At 39.0% G+C, this 23,735-nt stretch overlaps 3 protein-coding genes across 7 annotated transcripts; all 3 read left to right on the forward strand.

Annotated features, from left to right (window-relative positions):
• The first annotated feature begins 75 nt into the window (after positions 1–75).
• LOC127364543 (macrophage mannose receptor 1-like) lies at positions 76–9,933 on the forward strand. The gene is made up of 12 exons (XM_051402169.1): positions 76–109; positions 208–246; positions 1,469–1,810; positions 2,372–2,707; positions 3,462–3,553; positions 3,683–3,797; positions 6,580–6,609; positions 8,159–8,491; positions 8,688–9,032; positions 9,486–9,577; positions 9,665–9,773; positions 9,926–9,933. The coding sequence occupies exons 1-12, from the start codon at positions 76–78 to the stop codon at positions 9,931–9,933; spliced, it is 1,875 nt and encodes a 624-aa protein (XP_051258129.1).
• A 1,150-nt stretch (positions 9,934–11,083) lies between these two features.
• LOC127363971 (sterile alpha motif domain-containing protein 9-like) lies at positions 11,084–15,434 on the forward strand. Of its 4 annotated transcripts, XM_051400981.1 has the most exons (3): positions 11,157–11,174; positions 12,391–12,587; positions 12,722–15,434. In XM_051400981.1, exon 3 carries the CDS (start codon positions 12,789–12,791, stop codon positions 14,925–14,927), a length of 2,139 nt encoding a protein of 712 aa, XP_051256941.1. In that variant the 5' UTR covers positions 11,157–11,174; positions 12,391–12,587; positions 12,722–12,788; the 3' UTR covers positions 14,928–15,434. The 4 variants fall into 4 exon arrangements, with proteins under 4 accessions (XP_051256942.1, XP_051256941.1, XP_051256940.1 ...); XM_051400982.1 differs by lacking the exon at positions 12,391–12,587 and having other exon boundaries at positions 11,084–11,174; XM_051400980.1 differs by lacking the exon at positions 11,157–11,174 and having other exon boundaries at positions 12,094–12,587.
• Positions 15,435–16,727: 1,293 nt separating this feature from the next.
• Positions 16,728–23,333, forward strand: zgc:92594 (uncharacterized protein LOC436996 homolog). 2 transcript variants are annotated; one of them, XM_051400989.1, is made up of 9 exons: positions 16,728–17,114; positions 17,307–17,410; positions 18,353–19,215; positions 19,374–19,482; positions 20,149–20,244; positions 20,525–20,758; positions 21,179–21,201; positions 21,365–21,513; positions 21,830–23,333. In XM_051400989.1, the coding sequence occupies exons 3-9, from the start codon at positions 18,575–18,577 to the stop codon at positions 22,120–22,122; spliced, it is 1,545 nt and encodes a 514-aa protein (XP_051256949.1). In that variant the 5' UTR covers positions 16,728–17,114; positions 17,307–17,410; positions 18,353–18,574; the 3' UTR covers positions 22,123–23,333. The 2 variants fall into 2 exon arrangements, with proteins under 2 accessions (XP_051256949.1, XP_051256948.1); XM_051400988.1 differs by lacking the exon at positions 17,307–17,410.
• Positions 23,334–23,735: the final 402 nt, after the last annotated feature.

A 23,735-nucleotide genomic window follows, 5' to 3' on the forward strand; every position in this document is an offset into this window, starting at 1 on the left:
CATCTAAAATGATTGTATCACTGGAAGTTATTTGATTTATAAAGTGTACGTTTTACTGTTCTGACTCACAGATAAATGGTGTGGCTACAAAGCGCCATCCCTTTCATTGGTAAGTACAATTAATATCTTACTGCAGCAGCAGTTTTTGATGCTTTGAAGGTTTCTGAAAGACAGAAATAACACAGTATACTTCTTTTTTTTTCACAGGGATTCTCCTTTTGTTTCAGAGGACCACTGCTCAGCCGAGTAAGTACATCTTGGCCTCCGTGAAACTGTTTGTTTTATTATCAATAGTGTTATAATTCTTATAACAATGTTATACTCTTGCTTTCCAAAACACACCGATTTGTGAAGACTTGGGGAAGAAATGCAATGATTTTGGAAGATAATGATTCCACACTCCACAAATGCAAATATGTCCCTTTTGAATAACATACAGTATAGTAGAAGTGATTACTTTTAAAGCTGTGAGTGAGTTTATTTATACCGCCTTTTTCAATACACACTGTCATGGGTTATTAGCCCCTTAGCCCATTTATTTTAGAGACCATTCAAATAAAACTCACTCTGTTTGTGTAGTGGTATATCAGCGTTTGAACCATGGAGTCAACATTACCCCATAAATGTTCCTTTATTTATAAAAAAGCCTGGTATTTTCTGACATCAATGTGAGTGAAAATCAGACTAATATAGTTAAATGATAACTTCCTAACCATTTTAACATTAGACAACCTGTACATTAAGATAGTTGCACTACTGTAACAATTTTTTTCAGGTGAAAGGTACAGAAACTGTTTAATTTTTCTCATACATTGGGAAAAACAAACACTTTTTAATGGACGTATGTTGTCGTTGTGCAATTGCCCATATGGATTACTTTGTAGCCCGGGTCGAGGCTGCCGGCTGCACTCAATACTGGAAATAAATTAAAAACGTGTTGTCCCCATTAGTCACTTTGACACAAAAGTATGTGGAAATGAGGTCCAGGTTGAAAAATACTGGAGTTACCTTATAACTCAATCTTGAATTAACAATTTTCTCCCTTTTCTAGTGCTGGTGTACACCACTAGATTGTGGTTTTCTTTCTAAATTGGATTATTAAATTTGAGGTCCAGTGTGTAGGTTTTAGTGGCCTTACCTACAGCCAGTGTTTGGTTTGTCCATTATGGGCTACTCCGTAGAAGAAGATCCGCTCCCTCTGTAGATATAAAAGGCTTGATCTCAACATTTTTTAGGTAATTATACAATCATGAACTCATACCTATGAATATATTAAATTTCTGCCAATAGATCCAGTTACATCTTGCACACTGAACCTTTAAAACCAAGTTTTTGTTGAGAGTGTGTCACAGAGCTGTTGGTTAAGTTCTGTGATAATTCAGGACAGCCCAGTGTAGTATGTTTGTGAATAATGACATTTATACTCTGCTTGGAAAGTATTTTTTAATGTCTACATCTCTGCTCAAAGTACCCCATTACCACTTCATCAATAGCTCCCTGACCTGGTATGAGGCTCAGTACTTCTGCAGAATAAAGTACACTGACCTGGCCACCATGAACAGCATGAATGACAAGAACAAGCTGGTCAACACACTGGGCAGTCATGTGACACACAGCTGGATCGGGCTATATAGAGAAGGGACTCGCAGGTGGATGTGGTCTGATGGCAGGGGCAGAGCGGACTTCACCATGTGGACTGACGGCGAACCAAGTAACTCAGAAGGCAAAGAATGGTGTGGAGAGTTGTCTGAGGAAGGCTGGTGGAATGATGTAGAGTGTGAAAAGGAGAGAAGTTTTGTCTGTTATGAACGTGAGTAAATTCTGCTACAAAAATATATATTTTCAATCTTTGGGCTGTTTAATTTTTGCTCATATTGTGGAGTTTAGAAGGAAAATGTCTCTCTGGTGGAACTACCAAAACTCAGAGATCACAACCTAAAAAGGTTGCTATAATCTTTAATAACGTGTTGTATTTGATTAGCTCATCACGTTTACTGAACTGTAATCAGGTGTTTAAATGATTTATTTTACAGGACAAAGCTGGGAATCACTGCTCACTAACACACTAGCATCCTTGACTTCAAAAGAAATGTAAACAAAATTGACTTTCGGCTTTTTGTTATGCAAAAGTGGAGATTTTCCTCAAATTTCCATACAATTTTCCTTCCTACAGACCACTGTATGATGTAAGAGGACGTCCTGTTTGCATGCCTGTCCATCCAATTGTCAGAGCATGTAAATGATACTCCCAAAGTAATGATTTGTGTAAATTCTCTGCTCTCTTCTTAATCTCTTGCTTGACCCCTGTTTGCTTTGCACTGGAAAGACCTGAAATCCACTTTTGCTGTCCTCTTCATGTTTGTCTATTTAGGTCAGGAGGAAGGCGAGGAAACATATGTGTATTACTCAGATGGGTTGAGCTGGATGAACAGTCAAGATGTGTGCAGAAGTGAGCACTCTGACATGGCCTATGTAACCACAGAGGCGGATAATTCAGAAATTGCCGATTTAACCACTTCATCATCATCAGCGTGGATTGGCCTATTCAATGATGCCTGGATGTGGTCGGATGGAAGCGATACCTCGTTCAGGTACTGGATGAGAAGCACGCAGTACGGGGGGAACTGTGCTTCGGTTGCAGCGTCAGAGCAGGGACGCTGGAGTGAAACTCAATGTAAAGAGAAGGCAACGTTTGTCTGCCAGGGCGGTGAGTTACTGAAATCTTAAGCAAATTAATTCCTACCACAGTGATTTTTATTCAGTAGAAGTTGGCTGAGAACACCTACAGTTCAGCAACACCCACTTGATACAACAAATCCTCAATCCCAAACCAATACTGCCGCTCGGTCAGTGTCCCTCTACATCAAATCATGACACTGTAGGCTCTCCTCTTGCATCATTTTCCAACGTCCACGCCTCCAGTGTAAGGTCAGCAAGCATATGAGTACAGGAATAGACGTATGTAACGTACCTGATGTGGTTTTTAGTTAACCTACAATACTCTTTGATTAATGTCCTGTATTTGTTTGTGCCATCCATCCACGCTGCCACCTCCATGTGCGGGCTTCCTCGTTCTTCATACAATGTCACCTGAGTTTGACGGCCAGCGTGGCCAGACATTACGCCAGAAGGTTAGCTATACCGTAAAAACCTGCCTTTAGTGAAGCAGAACGCTGCTGACCTTGCGGCAGTATTCGACTACTTCCTAAAACAGCACGTATAGGGAAGGAATGAAATCAAGCTCGACATAATAAGTACAGTAATAAAGATTAACTGGAAAGCTGTAGAATTTGCAGCAATATTAGCACTAACCCTACTTAAAAGGTCAATAAGATTTTGTGAGCTGGTCCTCGAATCCCCAGTGAAAATGATATCCTTGCTTAAAAAGTAGATGGGTTTAGACACATTACAATGATCACTAATGATCACTAACAGTATGATTCTGTGTTGGGATGCTGCAGGCCTCAAAGTAAAGAAGATGGTAATAAGGATGAAGGTGCACTCTGATGTGGATCTCACTGACTCCAGGGTCAGTGATGCACTCCTGAAAAAGGTACAAAATATTATTGATGAAGTAATCCTTAATATGGCGATCTGAATTTGAGATAAACACATTTATTTACATGTTCAGCTTTATAATAAAAGGGTTGTGTTATGTAACTCTGGTGTTGGTTTCACTCAGTTGGAGACACTCCTGAAACATCAGCGGATGACTGACTTCAATCTCAGCTGGCGAGGTGACAAAAATGGGATCGTCTTCCGACGTCAGGAGGAGTTGGAGGCTGGTGAGAAGACAGGTGAGTTCAGCCTCCTAATCTTAGAAGGCATGCTCGACCCCAGACACCTTTCAAAGTAAAGTAACTAAGTACATTTACTCAAGCGCTACTTAATTACCATTTTTGAGGTATTGGTATCTTACTTTGTATTTTCATTTTCTGTTTGTTTATACTTCCACTCCACTACATTTGTTTGATTAGTTACTTTTTGCATTGAGATTAATAATACAAAATATGATCAGCTAATAAAGTATGAGGTATTGTTATTTTCATACTTTATGCTACCCATTTGTATAAAAAAGTAGGCTAATTCATGTAAGTCCTACCTTTACCAGCTGCATGATTAAAGTGAATCCAGCAATATAACATACATTGTTCGAAATTGGCCATTCTGCATAATTAGTATTTATACTTTTAGTATAAGTGGGCTATATTTATATTCTAATAACTGTTAACTACTTTTATTTAGGTAAGGGATCTTCCTCCACCACTGTAGGTCACTGATTCACTCGTTAAAAAAAAAAGATCACAGAAACTGAAAACTGAAAAATATAGCAAAAGATAGTACAATGTATAATCCCCATAAAACAGCAAATTGTAGTTTGATAGGTGCTGATTATATGTGCTAAATTAAGCTAAGCTAACCACCTTCATGTTTATCCTACCTGTGAGTAGTTTAAATTGTCTGTCTTATCTAACATTGATTTAACCATAGTTACCATAGCAACCCAAGTTGTTCCAGTACATAATGGGCAATTGAGCAGGAGGCATAAACATTATAAAAATTCTCTTTATGCATTATTTTGTAAGTTGTATGTTAGGTAATACTTTTCTAAAAAACTGTTTTTTCTCTCTTTACAGGATGCTAATTGTTAAGCAGTGGTGCCCATACTGTTTCAATACTTTTTGGGGATAAAGTAGGTTGAATTGTACTTTTGAGGAATTGAGAGAGGAACTTTAATACTATATCTAACTTCTCTGTATTTGTGTGCTGTGTACTTTAAAAGAAGTGATGAGTTTTATCCTGTTAAAACTTATTAGACTTTTAACTTTTGTGTGGACAATGTTAGAAAATGAAATGTTTCATGTCGCAAATGATAAAACTGATGAAAAGTGACTGAGTTAAGAACTGAAAGCAGTGCTCAGGAAGAAAAAGCAAGCATTTCAGCAGTGGTTTGGTACACAGGTACGAGTTACTCAAAAGGAAATTAGCCAAATTGTAAAGCAAAAGATAAAGAGTAAAAGGCAGGCATGGCATGGAGCGTACACAAGAGAAGAAGATATAATTTGCAGGTGATCAAAGGGATGATTCGGCCTTTGCAAATGAATTAAACAAATCCAATGGCAGGTCTGATACATTGTATTGCAGGGATTCGTGATTCCTGTGTAGCACATTATTTTCCTAATAATCTGACTAAAAACACAAGGAGAAATCTCTTTGGTGTGTAAATAAATCCAAGGAGACATGTTTTACATTGACTGAAATGCATCCAAATGACAAAGAAAGATTGAATGATGATAATGGAATGATTGTTAAAAAAATAAGACAATGGCACAATACAGTCAGAGAATTGAATAAAAAGTTTAGAAAACCATCAATAAACTCACCTCTGATGTAATATTGACAGGAAATAATCCCGTTTTGCACAAACTTCCTGCAGTTATTGTGTTCACTATTTGGACTTGGACAGTTTATCAGTCGTTCTGTATCGTTAATATCCATAAAATATGTCACTCAGTCAGGGGTCGTCAGTTTACTCAGTGAAAGAAAAGGGGTCCATTAAGGAAAAAGGCTGGGAATCGCTGCTCCAGTCCCTCCTCTGGTACAAGGCAGCAAGAAAACATCTCTTCTTCCCAAACAGGCTCATGGGATAAATATGATCTGTTTAGGTCCATCTTATGGGAAATCCTTCATGGTGGTGTTTGATTGTCGGTGATGTTGTGGAGCACTCCTGCTGTTAAATGTCTGTTTATAACTGTAATATTTTGACAGTTGCCACAGGCACAAAGGGACTTTCTGAAAGCACAAATAACTCAACTAAAACTGAGGCTTTTATTTTGGTGAAATTACATTTTTCCATCTTTTGTTGTCAACATTTACATGTTAATGTAATTAACTAGTAGATGTGAGTGAACTTGATGCATGGTGCACAACTGTACATTTTCTTTGATTTTATGAGTTTTAAGAATCTATTAAACTTAAATCAGAATGTTTTAAGTTTTTAATACAGCAATCACAAGGCAGACTGAAATGGCCTTTAGGTTTTCTAATGTTCCACATTGTGACTTTATGTGATTTACCCATGTTTTGATGCCAGAATGTCAACCACAAACCATTATTAAAGACAAATATAAAAAGACAAGGCCTTTATTTAATTTCTGAATTGTGTTTAAACTGTATGGTTCCTTATGCTTTTGGTCCTACAAACTGTGTGTTGAAAGATAAAACAACAAACACTAAATCTTAAATAATTGACTGATTTATACAAGACATATAGATAGTAGACATATGGGTTTAACCTGACCTTGTCCTCTTTGACCCTTTGCCAGACCCTGCCAGAAATTTCACTTGCAAATACATGTTGAATACACCATCACATGCTAGCGTGGGTTTGCATACAGTATGTATATCTTTAAAGCCTCACATAAAGTGACCATAGGACTAGAGTGGCGGGGCGCGCAACACATTAATACTTAAATAACTGGAACTTTGTTGTTATTGGACAGAATACGATAAAAGCAAAAAAAAAAAAAAACGTTGATTCTGTATCCTAACTCTTGCAACTCTCATCTACGTTTGCAGCCATGGAGCGTAAAACGGTCTTCTTTACAGGTAAAACTAAAGAGTGATTAATTAAAAGTCTTTATTGTTGATAAAAAAAAAAAAGCCTAAACTACTTTCTATTTTAAGCCAACAAAAAGCTGCTGTCAAAGAAAAAACAAACGGCATTCATATTAAACTGTTTAATCTGTTAATTACAATGTTACAATGAGAAACAGTAATGGTTAGTGAAAGGAGTTGTCTGACAATAATGGTGAGATAAACAGTAACATTGTGACAGTGAAATTTAATTTGCAGTGAGGTTTAACGTAGCAAACGCTCATTTGAATTCATGTTAAAGGATATTTAAGACCAATGGGGAGTGCACGGACAAAGAACTTCATAATGATAAAATTATGCAAAAATGTTAAAGGTTTACCTTCGAAGACGCCACAGTCGTCTCCTCTGTGTTGTGGAATTTCGTGGGTTTGAGGATTTTACATTTTGTTATTACACACAAATATGGATTTTTTTTGCTAAAACTGATATTTTAGACTAAAGATCTTTAAATCTGTTTTTTTTAAGACAACAATAAAACTTAAATTAAATTATAATAAAGGGCTTTAATATTTCTCCTCCTGAAAATGATGTCCTTGCAGTGTGGAGAACAGCGATTAAATTAATAAATAAAATGTCTATTAACACTCTTTGACGTATAAGATATAAGGACATTTTTATTTATAATGTTCAACAACTAATTTCTTCTATTGAGCATCTGAATCTGTGTATATTCAGTTAATAATTGATTGATGGAAGACGTGATAAGTGCATCGGACAAGCTCCCTGCACAGGAGGAGTGTTTATTTATACATACTGTGTTTGTGCATCTTCTTTTATTTTTGGGGGGACATTGGCTAAAAAAAAGTGGATAACATTTTGCATTCAAACATCTACTAGATCATGAAATCCTAAAATAAATTAATATACTATGAATGCCTTGAATTGCAGATATTTTCCTGATGCTTTTGATGGCTGTTACTGGGACTGAGTCAAATACCAGAGGTAGCTATAACCAAGCACTGCAACGCTCAATCACAAGTACACAGTGGATGTTTTTATACATTTTATTTCAATCTTTTATAAAAATAAAAGTGAGTGAACCAGGGGATAAATCATGGGGCTATAGCTTCCACAAAGCAGGCTCTACATAAGTTTAGGAAAGTATAGAAACATTTTCTAAAGAATTAAATAGTAAATAATTAAATGTTGTAGTTGTGTGTTTTATTTGTAAATTCCTACTTTACTTCAAATGCTTTAAAGCCTATATTATTTGATATGGCGCCTCCTGTTGCTGATGGATTTACACACCTCTTCCAAACAGGAGAAATTTGAGCAGCATAGTGTTTCTACTGCCTTAATTTCAAGGGGGATCTGACTGAAATAGTAATTTTACTTGTACTTTGTTCGTGTAGGTCACATCGATGCATCAGTATTAAAGTGAGGTGCGAATGAGCTGAAAAATGAATGAATGAAGACATACTGCAATCATATTAACGTCTACACTTTCATGCCCTGAAACTATTTTAACTTCTCTGTTTCCAAATTATGTTTTGCTCCGCAGTGGGTCGTCTGTACCACTTTTTAAAAATCCCAATGACATGGAGTGAAGCTCAGAGCTTCTGTAGAGTGAACTATGCTGACCTGGCGACCGTGGACAACATGGAGGAGTACGTGCAGCTGCTGGAGAGCATCGGCAGTGCTGATGTGAGTGGCATCTGGATAGGCCTGGAGAGATCAGCGTCCTATCGGTGGGTGTGGTCTGATGGCATTGGGGAACAAGACGTTTATCCCTTCAGTGAAGACAAACAAGATGGTGACTGTGTGATGATGAAAACATCTGGGTACTGGGAAAAAAGCCGATGTACTGACCTGAAGGCCTCTCTTTGCTTTGAATGTAAGTCACAGCATTGATTGTTTGTATTATTTATGTATCACACAAGACAAAAATAACAAATTACAATATAACTGCACAAGAATACAGCCTGTTTATGATAAGTGCAGTATAAAAAACGTAGAATGTAAACTCTCCTCTTTGCTAAAACAAAGTGATGGTGGATTTATAGCTGTATTAATCAAATGCTTTCTTCCAGATGACAGCCAGGGGACAGAAAGTTACTTCCTGAACACCACACTTTTATCATGGCGAGACGCTCAGAGCTCCTGCAGACAGGATCACACTGACCTGGTCAGTGTGAAAACTAAAGAGCAGAATACAGACATTTATGGTCATACCAGCGGCTACCAGATCTGGCTCGGAATGATCGCCGACAACTGGATGTGGTCTGACGGAAGCCCTACCTCTTTCAGAAACTGGGAGAAGACAAACCCTGATAATAATGGAGGTGCTGAGAACTGTGTTGTGATCAGAAAGTCCTTCCAGAATCAGTGGGATGACACTGCTTGTGATCGCAGCTATCCTTTTGTCTGTTACGGTGGTGAGTCAATTGAAAGTAAATGTAAATTTGCTGCTTAGTGCATCAAGTTCCCACCCGTTATAAGGGACAGACCAAAGGTATTCTGAGAAGTAAAGCTCTAGCTGAGGTAAACAACATCTAAAATTGTAGAATTTATTGATATCTTGTGGTGAAGTTACAGGTTGCAGCTAACTGAATACAGCTTGTCACCCAAGCGTGTAGGACAAACTATGGTGGCTGTGTAACTCACAAAAAATGTAAAAGGCTCTATCTTTCTGGACTACTGTAGAAAAACGCTGGACTCTGTGGAAGAGGAATGAAAACATACACATGAATATTTTATTCCATTTCTGCTAAAAGATCCTGAATGTTACACACTGGACCTAAACAAATAATATGTAATGTACTATAGCTGTAACATGAAATCTTTAAATTAATCTTTTTTTTCTTTGAATCTCTTGGGAACTGTTTTAGAACAGAAAATCAGGAGAACTACGGTGAAAGTGAGAATTAGCTCTGAGGGAAATCTGAATCTTGCCACACTGAGTGATTCACTGCTGAAGCAGGTGAGAGAGATGAAGAGCCAAAATGAAAGAGATTGAAGGACAATAGATCGTACACTTTAGATTACTCACTTGCATATCTGGTTGCAGATTCAGGCACAACTGGAAGAGCAGAGTGGGACTGAGGTCAAACTCCGTTGGCAAGCTGCCAAAAATGGACAAATCTTCCAACACAATGACAATGGAAGCAAAGAAACAGGTTCATAAGTTTCATTGAGATCTTAAGAGCATGAATGAAATTAACCACGCCCACAAAACCATTTTTTATGCATGTCTTTCGTTGCAATTTTTCTGAGGCTTATTAATGTTAACAATTAATATTAATTAACTGAGCCTTTTTTTTTTATGCAGGTTGTTGAATAAAAGCCCTCCAAAGGTCTCCTGCATGTTGAAGAAGCGGCTTTTCACTACAGTCATGTGTTGTTATGTATGTGTAATATGTCATTCTAGCTTGTATTGTGCTGTATTTGTGTTAGTGGTGATTACAAATCTTTGTGTATAAGTCTACTAAAGAGTCAAGATCCACTTCGACTACATCCTGTGTTGTGATTATTTGTTGTACTTTTTATGAAGTTAGCTGAATTGTAGAGAGAGCTTAATCTTCCCCTTGTGCCAATATACAACCACCCTGTGATCACGTGACTTAAAAGTATGGAACCGACAATTGTAGCATCTCCATGAGCAAAATCCATTCACTGAAAGTTGAGTTTTCTTTTGCTCAAGAATGAACTTTATTAACAACCAACGTAGACACTTTTTTTTATGAATCTGCAGTTCTTAAACCTGAATTACCTAAATAACTTTTTGATTGATTTTATTATCATCTTATAAAGTGTTATACAGCTATTCACACATAGAGATGTGATAGACATTAGCCTTCATTTGGGGTTGAGTTTCTGTTTCTTTCAGCTCTGTTTTTGGTCTCTATTAACTTGTTTGGTGGTGTGTGTATAGTCACAGTAGACATCATTATTGAATCCATTGTAAATGTGAAAATACGTATTAGAGCAGCCTTAACTGTCTGATGGTTGTAGCACATAAACACTGTCTATTATTATGCAACTGGAAGAAAATATGTTTTTGCTTGTGTTACCTTTAGATTTGAGGGAATATGCACAGTTTATTTACTGTTTTGTAGAGGCTCATTTTTTATTTTTTGCAATATAGTACTAGATGATAATTGTTTTTAAAGAAAGTCTGTGTTCTGGATTCAAATGATTTCATAATAAAGTTAGCAGCTTAAGGGTGAGGCTGTTTCATTTTGATTGAAAGGTTAACGCAGGCTTATGAGGTAAAAAGTAAACAGTCATTTACAGGAAACTTGCCTGACATGAGTGAGCAGAAAATGAAAATAAAATCTTATTTTCATTTCTGTTGAAGCGTAAATTGAAAGTGAAGTGGATTCCTGTCGTTCAAGCATGAACTATTGAAGGCATTATTGTGTACAGTCCATTTGTTGTGATAATATGCTAGACAATGACAGGTACGCCGTATCCAAGGTACAAGTATGTACAGTATGCAGAAGGCGTGGTTTAAAACTGTTTATAAAAGACATCCTCAGTACCTTTAGTCACTCACACACCTACTGGATTTCAAACAGGTAACGATATTTAATTTTTTCATTGGTTGTTATTTAAAAAGGTTTTATTATGTCTGCCATGATTTAAGCAATATTTGGTAAGTTGGCTCAAACTTTTCATTTAATTTAACTGCATTGTGACTGTTAATTAGTTCAATGAATGAATTAGTTTCAAAACCACTTCCAGAAAATATTTACCTTATATCAAAATTTTACTTTTTTTTAATTTTTATTATTCCTGGACATTTTTCTTTTTGGGATGCTGTGATTTGATGAGAAGTCTTATGTTTAATTCTATAGATCTGTTCACATGTCGTTGTAAGTAATCTCTATTGTTTAAACAAATTTAGTAAATACCACTTTCTGATCATTCACCAGTTACAAAATGGTTTATAGTTGTTACTAACCTTAATAATGTTTATGAAATAATTTACTATTGCTTATTTGTCTCAGTTAATTATGAGAAGAAATTTTCAGTATCCAGAAATCCAGATTGTGAAAAGCCTCTATCGTGAGTCACTAATATTCAAATCAGTAATAAATGCTGATGGGTTTCTTTTTTACCTTCTAATAAGCCAGCAAGTCTGTAATTATAAATGTTAATAAGTCATTATTAAAGGGGAATAAACCATCAGGTCTGCAGTTACAAATATATAAATGAGGCAGAGAGCAAAGTGGTCTGCAATATTTATGTCAACAAATAATTTTTTTCTTCAGGATCTTGAATGTAAGATCTAAACACCATTGGTAAATGAGTTGTTAACAATTTACACAATAGTTAAGACTTAGAACAAGACAAGGCCGTACAAGGAACAGTGGTGCTTTGAGCTAAGTGCCAATGTCCAACATTCTCACAATGACATGCTGATGTTTAATGTTCACCATCTTCATCATATTAGTTCCAATTAGTACTAGAATTTTTATATTTTGCAGGAATTCAGTCATAAACAAAGATTTTACCTGATAGTGGCACTAGATCACAAATAAGCACTGGCAATCCACCCAATAGTTATTGAGACATTTCCCTAAAAAACTCAAATGTAAACCTTATGGTGGCACTACAGAAAATGTCAGAGAGTCACCGAAGCTATTGGAATTCATCCTCTGTGAGCCATCAACGTCCATCCAGTTGTTTGTTTGACTAATCCCACCTCTAAAAACCCTTTATAAAGCCTTATTAGAAAGTGATCCTGTCTCTAGGTTCACTGCATTTCCTTTCTTGGACCACTTTTGATAGGTACTGACCTCTGCAGACCGGGAACACCCCACAAGAGCTGCAGGTTTGGAGATGCTCTGACCCAGTCGTCTAGCCATCACAATGTGTCCTTGTCAAAGTCGCTCAAATCCTCACGCTGTCCATTTTTCCTGCTTCTAAAACATCAACTTGAGGACAAAATGTTCACTTGCTGCCTAATATATCCCACCCACTGACAGGTGCCATGATAGCGAGATAATTGTTACTCACTTCGCCTGTCAGTGGTCAAAATTCTTATGGCTGATGGATGTCAAATATTGTGCATTTTTAAAGGTAATGATTAACATTGGCTCTGTTGTTATCACCTCTTTAGGTATTTGAAGACTATCTTTTAGAAGAAAAATAAATGGATTTTCATCTTGAAGTTTAAGCTTACCATCATGGAACGTAACTCAAGAGAAACTGCGGCCCCTGACAGCAGAGAAGAAACCCTAGTGGTTGATGAGGAGATGTTGAATTCGAGGCAACAGAGTGACTTAATGCACCAGTGTTTTCAGTATGTCCAACAAAACCCAAGCTCCACCAACACACAACTGTTCTCATTTTTGGTGCTGCTGAATGGGTACATTCCTGAGTCCTACCTCCTGATGTCTGAGTGTCAAAAGATCCTTGGACCACCTGATCCCATCCATGGAGGCCCACCGTTTGAAGAAAGAATGGAGCCATTTACTCCCTTCATCAACACATCCAATCCTGAACATATATGCCTGACTGACCCAAAGTTTGCACTGATAGCTGTGGACAAACTAGCTGGCTTAAGGATTTCCAGGAGTACAACAGTGAAGAGTTTGATGGTCTTACTTTGTGGAAATCAGCCTCAACCACACACAATCCAGTTCATCAAAGATATACTGACAAAGAGAGAATTGAGAGAAAGCGGTAAAGATAAGTTCTCACGATTGATTGAAGATATAATGGATCAAGAGAATTTCCACCATGCTGTCTCTGTCCTGAAAACTGCATCAGATAAACTGAGACAGAATCCCATTTTCCCTCAAACCCTTTCACGTCTTTATTACATCCGAAGAAGTGACTATCCAAGAGCTGAAGAATGGGCAAAGAAAGCAATTGAACGAGCTCCACAAAACTCTTATGTGGCTGACGTTTTGGGGCAGATTCAAAAGAACCATTTAATGAGAGCCACACGACTGGAGGATATCTTAAACAGGGCAGGAGAGGCCTTTAAAGCATTTAAAGATGTGGAGAGGAAAGCTGAAAAAGAAGAGAGCCCTGACATGAGGGACACAGGAAGTACTGCAAGCATTTCAAATACCTTCAACAACAGAGGTCTTTTTGGCTTCATTCAAGTGGCAAAGATAGTCTTTGAGAAACTCAGATCTTCAGAGGAACACAGGAACTTCATCCAAACGTTAGAAATGGGAGTTGAAGCCAAGTTTGACTTTTTTGAATGGTACCTAACCTACTCCAAGCCTGACATGACAACCTCAGAGCCATGTTACTTCTGGAAGGACGTTGCACTGTGTTATGAACACTACACAAGACGAACAGCGGCTGAATCCATCAGCTTCCCAGGACTTCTAGATCGTCTGAATCACGGCCTTTTCACGTCAAAAGGAAGACGTGCCGGGTTTGAGGAGACTGAAGTAACAGTGTCTGATTTAGAGGCAATCCAAGATGTTTTGAAAACCACCTATGAGGCAAATGTTGATGATGTCAAAGCAGCGGAGAAGTACATCCTCTCCAACATCCTCTTGAGCAACAAGATGCATAACTCTCCTCAGCTCACCCCGGTGAATGAACTCCAAGCAATAATACACAGATTCTTGGGCACAGAAGTGGGGCGCAGACGCCCTGAGTTTTACCTTTTGGTTCTGCTGTTGTTTTGGCCTGAGGAACAGCCTCTGGTGTTGCAAGAAAAGGATGAGGAGGAGGTGGAACAACAGGCCACAGAGGATGACGGGTCAGAAGACACAACACAACAAACCTGGGAGGATGATGACAGGGACGAGGAACAAGACACAAGAGGAGAGACTTCACAACTATCTCTTGACTTCGTGTTTGGTCCTGACCTGCAGCAGCAGGTCACGTTCATGGAGCAAGCGTTTGAGAGAGCCAAGTATGCCAAGTACCTTCGAGGTCGGTACCTTTTGCCTCTATTTTTTCTAGGAAAGGGCTTTGGACTGAGCAAATGGATTCACAAATCAAGGCTGGATGCAATCGTGGAAGAAAAAGTCACTGCTGAGCTAGCTGATAGACAAGAGAAGAGAATGAAGGAGAAATGGAGGCTGATCAATGACATGTGGGTCAATGGGAAAGTATGGCAAGTCCCAGAAATCCAAGATATACTTCTCCCAGTCCGGGTATGCTACTTAACCACGATGCCACAGGAGAATAAAGAACAAAGAGCGTTTGTTTGGGCTGGAGAGAATAAAATCTGTGCTGAAGAAGAGGTTGTACCTGAGGCTTCAGTGGAGAGCCCAAGGCTTTTCTATCTTGGCTTCACCATTCGGGGTCCTGTCATCTTCAAAGTGAGATTTCCTCCCACGTCTGGACAGTGATTCACTATTAACACCACAATGAAGACACAACAAACATTAGCTTGACAACATTACAATATTTTACTTAAACATAGACTAAATGACATTGACACCTGTGTAAGAAAAGTGTAAAATCAACTTTATGGCAACGTTTGAGGCTGTAGTTGATTGTATGTCCCACAAGATTCATTTAATCATTCTGTATCATTGATTTTTGTGAAGGTGGATGGGCATATGAAACATTTTCTTTCAAATTAGGTTGAAGTTTTTAGATATTTTTTACTCAACACAGCATTCTTCTTCTTCTTCTTCTTCTTCCTATTATTATTGTTATCATTACTATTGTTTCACTAAAATATACTTTAAATAAACTTATAAATATAGATAGGAGGTAAAATTATTGTATCAGATTGCATTGGATTTCCTGTATCCTTTGATTCAAATGTATTATATGTATTCTATTATGAAAACGTTATCAAAAATAACGTTTGTATTCGTTTTGGAAATAAAATCAAACTTGGAATGAGATTATTATACTATACTGATGTTTGATGCCTTCAGGTACTGTCAGAAACATTAAATTTAAAGGGACAGTTCACCCCCCCCCCCCAACAAAATACATACTCTTGCCGGTGGAACTCAAACCTGTGGAGCTCAAAGTGCAAAACCGAACAAACAAAACATTTGAAAAACTATGAACCAAGAGACTCAGACTCGTGGCAGGACAAACACATTGCCTGTCTTACAACTCTAATTTAGGAAGTTGCTCAGACATCGGAAATAATTAGAAATTCTGAATTTTTATGGTTCAAACTGGGAATTTACCCACGTTGAGAGTCAGTTCTCACATTGTTTCATTTAAAAAGCCATCCAATGCCTAAAGAGGTCAAATTATCCATAATTTATCTGGTGACCCCTTGGAGTGGACTTGATATCTAGTTTGGGAAAGCACTGGAATAAATATTAAAATAAATAAAACAAATAAATAAACTGTATATTAGTTAAAACTAATGTTTAGTACTAGGCTATATGTCATATATAATAATATATCAATCACAGGGACACAACAAATAGTCCTATTTTTATTGTGAACACTTTTGTACTTTTGATTTAGTAGGATATTCCATGTAGGACCTTTAATTGTAATGGATTAGTATTTATTTTACTACTAAGTAATTATAGTGTGAGGTTCACAACACAACAACCAAACAGAAAACACAGTATGTTTTTAAATATTTTATAAAAGCACATTAACAAATTTAATTAATTTAAAACTTAACTAATTTGTTTTAGTATTTCATCCAGTGTTTTTTTTGTCCTTTGCACCTCAGGGCCACCGTAATGGATCACAATACTCCTTCATCCACAGCGGTCAACAAGACTTGACTAAGACTGATTTTAAACATACTAAAAATAATTAATTAACTATATATAGGCTTGGGGGTTAACAGATTACATTTAACTAACTTATTAGGGTACTGAATAGGTAACAGAAAAAACAGATGTAATCAGATTACAGTTTAGATTCAGATTTAGAGTCTAAAAGATTATTTTGATGCTAAAAATCTTGTTTAAGATGTCTTACAGAACACACCTGCATCACTTCTTCTTATTGCTATTTCTTTTCTGGGAATTATAGGATTTTTAAAGCAGGTAATTAGTAATTGAATCGAATTACATTGATAAAGCAACTCTCCCAACCCTGAACCCTCCTATAACTACATAACAATATAATGACCCTGAACGTAACAGCGCCCTCAGCAGGTCAACCACTTAACGGTGAATTACAGTGTAACACGGGAATTTACGAGCATTCCCTGAAGGGAGCATTTTGCCCGCATCAACCTGCCCAGTTGTCAGTTAGCAGCGTCCGTTTGTCCGTCTCGCAGGTGAGCGTCGACTCGTCCTTTTAACAGCCTACAAAAAAAACCCCGAAACCTCCAGATGAGTAAACCAAACGCCGGATGACTGGAATATTTCCTGAAACACACCGGGGCTTTTTTTGTTTTGTGGACGCAGAAAAAAAAAAAACAACCGGAGCTAACGGCCGTCAACGGTTAACATGTTAGCCGACGGGTCGACAGGTGCACCGCGGCTTCGGGCTTCGATTCGTTCGCCTCGCCGTGTGCGGGCGGTGTAAACACGGCGTTGGAAAGCGGTGTTTCGGCTGTACTGGAAGGCAGCTTACCGGTGTCTAACAATATCGGGGTAGGTGTCGCTAACAAGCCTGTCTGTCTGTCTATATCTGTCTGTCCCAGCAAGTCCAGCCAGCGGGAGATTAAAGGTAAAGCGAACAGGGAGAGGGAAGGTAGCTTAACCTACTGTAAGGTTATCACCAAGGGGGGGTAAAAACATGCGACATACACGGTGAGATGTTTTTCTTTATTGTTTTATTTGTAGGCCGGTGTTATGTGTAAAGGCTGACACAGGTGGAGGACTGGAAACCACTGCAACCACTAACTGGGACACCACCTTTTGTCTCATGTAAAACAACACAACAGCAGGTTGGCAGGTCAAAAAAAAAACCCCTCCTCCGAGGTCGCAGCCTTTAAACCTTAAAACAGAAGTCCAGGTTGTTTGTAACAAGCTTAAACCCAGCAGCAAGGGGGGAAATCTGCTTGTTTGTCGGAAGGCCTGTAGTTAAAGTACGTTTTACTTTCATTTTTACCCCCCCCCCTGCACCCACAGGAAGAAGGAAATTATAATCAAATCAGTGGCACTCACATGTAGTCAAAGTCTTATGTTTGTTTGGTTACTGAAGGTGTAATCACCTTTACATCTACAGCTAATCAGTGTTTTAAATACTGACTCTTGCAGATTATTTTCCAGAGTAAATAAATTCATTATTTTGTCTATAAGTAGTCCAGAAGTAGTAAATAATAACACTTTTCCCACCATCAGTCTGAAACCCAAAGATATGTAGTTAATCTTAAATGACAGATAAAAAGAGAATAACAGTTGTCTGTTGTAAATGAATCATTTCATGGATTCAGATTTACTTATATAAATAAATATTTATAGTTTCTTTTAATCAAATGCATTTTAAAGACATCACCATTCATGTTTTGGACAATTTTCATGTGTATTTTTCATCATATTCTGACATATTAATTGTGTAAATGATTAACCCGATTAATTGAGAAAGCAGCCAGCAGATTGATTATAACCAAAAATAATAGTCATTTATTTACTTAATAAAATGTCTATTAGTGAAAAATGGCCATCACACTGTTCCTGATCCTTTAGTAACATCTTCTAATTTCTTGTTGCCCACAAAATAACAAAATCTGACAAATTCAAAGTCAGTCAATGTTTACAATTGTTGCTTTATAAATGACTTCATTGACAGAATAATTGTCAGCTAATTGATGCCTTGACCAGTGGTTTCATCTCCACTTTAAACGCTTTTAATAACAAGCATTTCATTTCTTCTTTCTTTCTTCCAGCAACCGGACATCTACGAAGGGCGAAGGTCTACATGAGGACACCTGCTGCCTCCTTCCCTCTTCCCCTCCACCCTGTTTTGCCTTTCTGCTCCTCCAATTATCCCTCTCCTTGCTTGTCTTTACGTTTCACCATCTTCCTCATTCCCCTTCTCCTCTTTCTCACCATCCACTACATCCTCCGTCTCCGGCTCACCCTCATTACCTCACAGTCTGGGTACTGACATGGCCTCGGCCCAGTCAGACCAGTCCAGGGTCCTGCAGGAGGAGCTCACCTGCCCAGTGTGCCTGGACTTGTACCGGGACCCCTACCTGCTTCCTTGTGGCCACAACTTCTGCAAGACCTGCCTGGACCGCCTAAAGCGTCAAGCGGAGCGAGGTCGCTTCCGCTGCCCGGAGTGCCGCGACAGCCACCGGTGCGGCACCAACTTTCAGAAAAACTTCAAACTAGCCAACATCGCCGACGACTACCGGCACCGGCGCAGAGCTACCACTGCGGCTGCCACGGCTTTCAGACCCAGAGACTCGCTGTCGTCTTCTCTGGCGACACAGCAGACTAGAGGCACGCTCGCCGTTCCGTGCGACTACTGCCCATCAGTTGCCGCGGAGGCCCCCGGCACCAGTGCAGCCGGGGAGGGGTCTTCTGCTGCTTCTGTCTCTCAGGAAGACGGCGACAAGCAGGAAGCCGCTGCCACCGCTGCTGCGCCGATGTTCGCGGTCAAGACGTGCCTGAAATGCGAAGTGTCGATGTGCCCGGAGCACGTGAAACCACATCTGGAGTTGCCGGCGTTCCGCGAGCATCCGCTGACGGAGCCGATGAACGACTTCTGGAAGAGGAAGTGCCCAGATCACGATGAGATATACAGGTAGGAGGCAGGTGGACCTACTTATTGCTCTGTTAATGTGATTTTTAACTGAGGACGCAACTATTTGAACTACAGTAGTGAGTTCAATACTCTGTTTAAAGGTAGATCTGACATTTATAAGCATGAATCCTGTTTTTATCCTGTGTGTGACTCTCCAGATATTACTGCATGGATGACAAGGTGTGTGTGTGCAACGCCTGCACCATAGAGGGAGGACACCTGGGACACACAATCAAGACCCTGAAAAACACCATGAAAGACCTCAAGGTACACATTTCATCATCATCAGTTAGAAGTCTGTATTGTTACTATTGTGGGAGTATTTCATTACATTTTAAGTGTTTATTATTATTGTATTTTGAAGTGAATGTGTGTGGGAGAATATGGCGTGTGGCCTGCTCCATTCAGTGAACCGCGTGTCCATTGTTTTGCTCACACAAAGTCTTGTGATGAGTCTGGAATCCTTATGAATGAACATTTCCAGTTGTTGTCCAGTGTGTGTGTGTGTGTGTGTGTGTGTGTGTGTGTGTGTGTGTGTGTGTGTGTGTGTGTAAATGAATCAGTGTGAGTCACATGACTTTGTGCTCTTTCTATAGGAGTGTGAAAGCACAGGAATCCACTTCCTGTGCTTTCATTCTCCTGAACAAGAGTGTGACGTTGAGAGGCTTCCAGTTCATCGCTCTGGATATTCAGTCCAGAAACCGGTTGAATTCAACATGTTGCATAAGTGGCATCGTTTTCAGTCTGAGTTATTATACAATATTAGATTTTTGGATTTCAACAGTAAGAGCTGATTCAGCTAAAAGTAAGGAATCGGGGAAAACACTCCCAGTTCATTTTGACTGCAGGTAGTGCATGTAGGCTGTGGTGGTGGAGGCTATATTTGTGATTTGAAATATTTGAAAATCATAACTATTGCAACATGTTCACCAGGGCACGCTGGATAAGCAGCTGTACAGGGTTGAGAGGAAGTACAGCATGGCAGAGAGAAAACTCCAGGAGCAGAAGGAGAAGGAGAGGCAGAATAAGGTAAGATTGCAAACGTTTGAAATAGTTTGTAATCTCACCTGAAGCTCCTACAATGTGTCTTTTAACATGCAGTGTTTTTATGGATACACAAAATATTTAATTTACGGTAATGTAACGCAGAGAAAAGCAGCAAATCCTCACGTGAGAGGCCTGAACTAGTGAATGTTTGATATTTTGCTTAAAGAATGACCAGTTTTCCGTCTATTCCCCAAACAAATGTGTCATCCTGATAACATCCTGTGCTCGCTCTCTTTTCCTCCTCATCACCTCCCTCGTGTAGAAGTTTATGGACGACTCTGAGCAGGGCCTGACCAGGCTGGGTGAGGAGATGAAGGCCAAAGTACTCCGCTTCGTCACCCGATTGCGCGAATGCACGCGCACTCACTGCGACACCAACGGGCCGGCGATCCAGAAGAACATTTCCCGGATCTGCCAGGACCAGGCCCGTCTCCAGGAGGTCCGCTGTGGGATCGAAAGCCTCATGCAGGAGAACGACCCTTTCCGGTTCATCGAGGTGAGACGCATCAGTCAGCACAGAGTTTTGGCCCATTAAGCACAAATCACATACACTTTACATTACTGCCAACCATTTCCTCAGAGTATATAAAAAGGCCATAGCTAATAGAAAATGTTCAGCAGTATTGGGACCTTTACGTGAATCAACTGAATTCACAATTAGTAGAGATTAAAGCAGATATCTGGAATATGCAGCGGAGTTTGTCGTGTAATAAATTTAGAAGGAATGTCTTCAGATTTTTTGTTTAACTAAGTGAATTAAAATATAGCTTGAAGAAGACATTTGTAATTGATTCCAATCCCCCTTGTGCATATGGCTGCACCAATAAATAACGACTGTTACTTGAGTTATTTTTATGGAAATCTACTTTGTGTGTAATTTGTGTGTCCAAACATCTGTTTTTGTACCTTTTTTCAGGCTTACAAAACAACAGGGAAACAGTAAGTACTGCTTTTATATTCATTCAGGGCTTGGGGCTGTACAATATGCACATCTGTATAGATTAATAACATGGAAAAGATTTGGATTTGGTCAATAAAAAAACAAACACTTAATCCAGTGTGTGCGTGCTTGTGTGCGTGCGTGCGTGTGTGTGCTTTTTAGGTGCCGTAGGCAGCTAAGAAAAAACATGTTCTACCCAGAATACGTCGACATGGAGACGGAGGTTCTCGGAGTGATGATGGAAGAAGAAATGAGAAAATTCCTTGATGAGGAACTGCCATGTCACATTGTTGCTGCCATTAGTACTCTGTGTAAGGAGTTTTATCATTTATTAAATCAACTTCAAATCCGTCCTAACCGCTGTCAGCTCCACGCGCTGTGATCAGATATAGCTGATATAGATATACCAGTTTATTAGGTGCACTAAAATGCTTCATAGAGCGAATGGGGAGTACAGCTGATAATTCACTACAGGCACACTACTACATTACCCAGAGAAATGTAGTTTATTGTTAAGGTAGTAATGGTAGTTTCAAGGTATCAAAGTACATGTTGAGGTATGAGTCAGCTAAATGTCAGAGTGTTAGTGGTTAAAAGTAAGAAAATGTAATTCTGTCGACCCATCAGGTCATCTTTCAGATCTCGAGGAGGAGGAGGAGCAGGAGGAGAATGAGGAAGAGGCCGTGGAGGAGGAGGAGGACGACGACGACGACGACCTCGACGACAGCAGCGTGGAGGAAATGAGGAGCGAGGGGGAGGAGGAAGACGAGGAGGAGGACGACGACGACGACGACGAGGGGCACGACCGGAGCGAGCTCGCCGACGATCTGTACAGCCCGGAGGAGGACGAGGAGGAAGAGGAAGATGACGAAGAGGACGAGGACGGAGAAGAGGAGGACGAGGAGGAGAGAGGGGTTTAACCGAGGACTTGATTTGCACACATATATTTTTACACCAATTAAAAGCACTTTGGATTGGACCTTTTTATCCACACATGAGTGCGGCAGATGTTGTAACATCTGTTTTTAGCGTCGCGACCCATCTTCTCTTTTTGAATGTACAGTTACGGACTCGAGCAGCTACCACGTTTTGCCTCAAACCCTCCTCCCTACGAGATTTTAAAAACTAACCGTGCACTGAGAATCTGCCAATGTGAAACTGATGCTTAACCCCGCGTGTCGCATACTGCTGAACTTTTAATTAAGGTGCTTTATATTAGAAAGACGTCTGCTGTATAACGTACACACACACACACACACACAAACACACACACACACACACAGTAAAGTGAATGTAAAGTGACAGAATGTGGCTGGAGGGACTCAAACGCTTCAAACTGAATTTAGGAAAACCTCTGCATGACTACGATGCCGGATTTTCTACCAAGTTTGCTAAACATTTTACGAAATGCCTAAAACAGTATTGTCGAAAATTTGACCTAATCTGTTTCGAGGATTTTCACCCGGTTCACCTGAGTTCTTTTTATACAACAGGTGCTAAGCAGAGAGAGAGAGAGAGAGAGAGAGAGAGCTTCTTAAATTTTCCAAGAACAGATGAGAAGATGTTTGTATTCCTTGAGTTTCCTCCAGTTTTCCATCACCATAGAAAGCCTTTTGATCGGTATCCTCGCGAAAACAAGCCAACAACAAACACGCAAAGGCCAGTAACAATCTACTTGAATGAGTCCCCGTGCGTATGGAGTGTCGCGATTGTTTCATGCTAGAGATAAAAACACTGCAAGCCAAAGAGTAAGGATGTGCGTGTGTGCATGGATACTTTAAAAGTTTTGTTTGCTTGGCATGATGTTAGAAAAAAAAAAGAAATGCAATGTGTTAATACCAGTTTACATAGGCTACTGGATGACTTTGCTTTTCATAGTTGTGCTTTTAAGAAGTAGTTAATGCATTGTTTAAAAAAGAAACAAAAGTCATATGTTCCTATGCACAAGCTCATACATTATTCTCAAAATATCCGTTTCAGGTGATAAGGAATTTTGCACTTTACTAGATAATGCTATGTTAGGCCTGAGATATTTGAATGTTAAAAGTCAATTTTTATTTTGATACGAGTGATTTTGTGAGAGGCCAAAATAAAATAATTATTACATGATAATAAAGCCTGTTGAAATGTGCGCAGCTGTGTACGTTGTCCTTTGTTAATAGGTAAACACACATGTACACGATTTAACTTTAACTTACAAATGAACAAATACAAATATACTGAACATAGTAGACCTTAAAAAATAAAGCATTAAATGGCTTTTAAAATGTGAAAATATGGGTTGTAAGAATGAATTTGCTGTTTTCATTAAAAAAAACTATATAACATAATTTCCGCAGTCTATAGCCTCACAGTTTCTACATTTCAAAACACAAAAATATCTATATTATTATATAATATCAATACCATTACCAGAGATGTTCACAAGTCTTTTTTTGCAAGTCCAAGTCAAGTCTCAAGTCTCTAAAAAATAAAAGTCATATGTCTCTTCTGGTTGTAATGAGCCTTCTGTCATCTGCTGCTATCCGGTCTA

This window comes from Dicentrarchus labrax, unplaced genomic scaffold (genome assembly GCF_905237075.1).
Source record: "Dicentrarchus labrax unplaced genomic scaffold, dlabrax2021, whole genome shotgun sequence".
Lineage (NCBI taxonomy): Eukaryota > Metazoa > Chordata > Actinopteri > Moronidae > Dicentrarchus > Dicentrarchus labrax.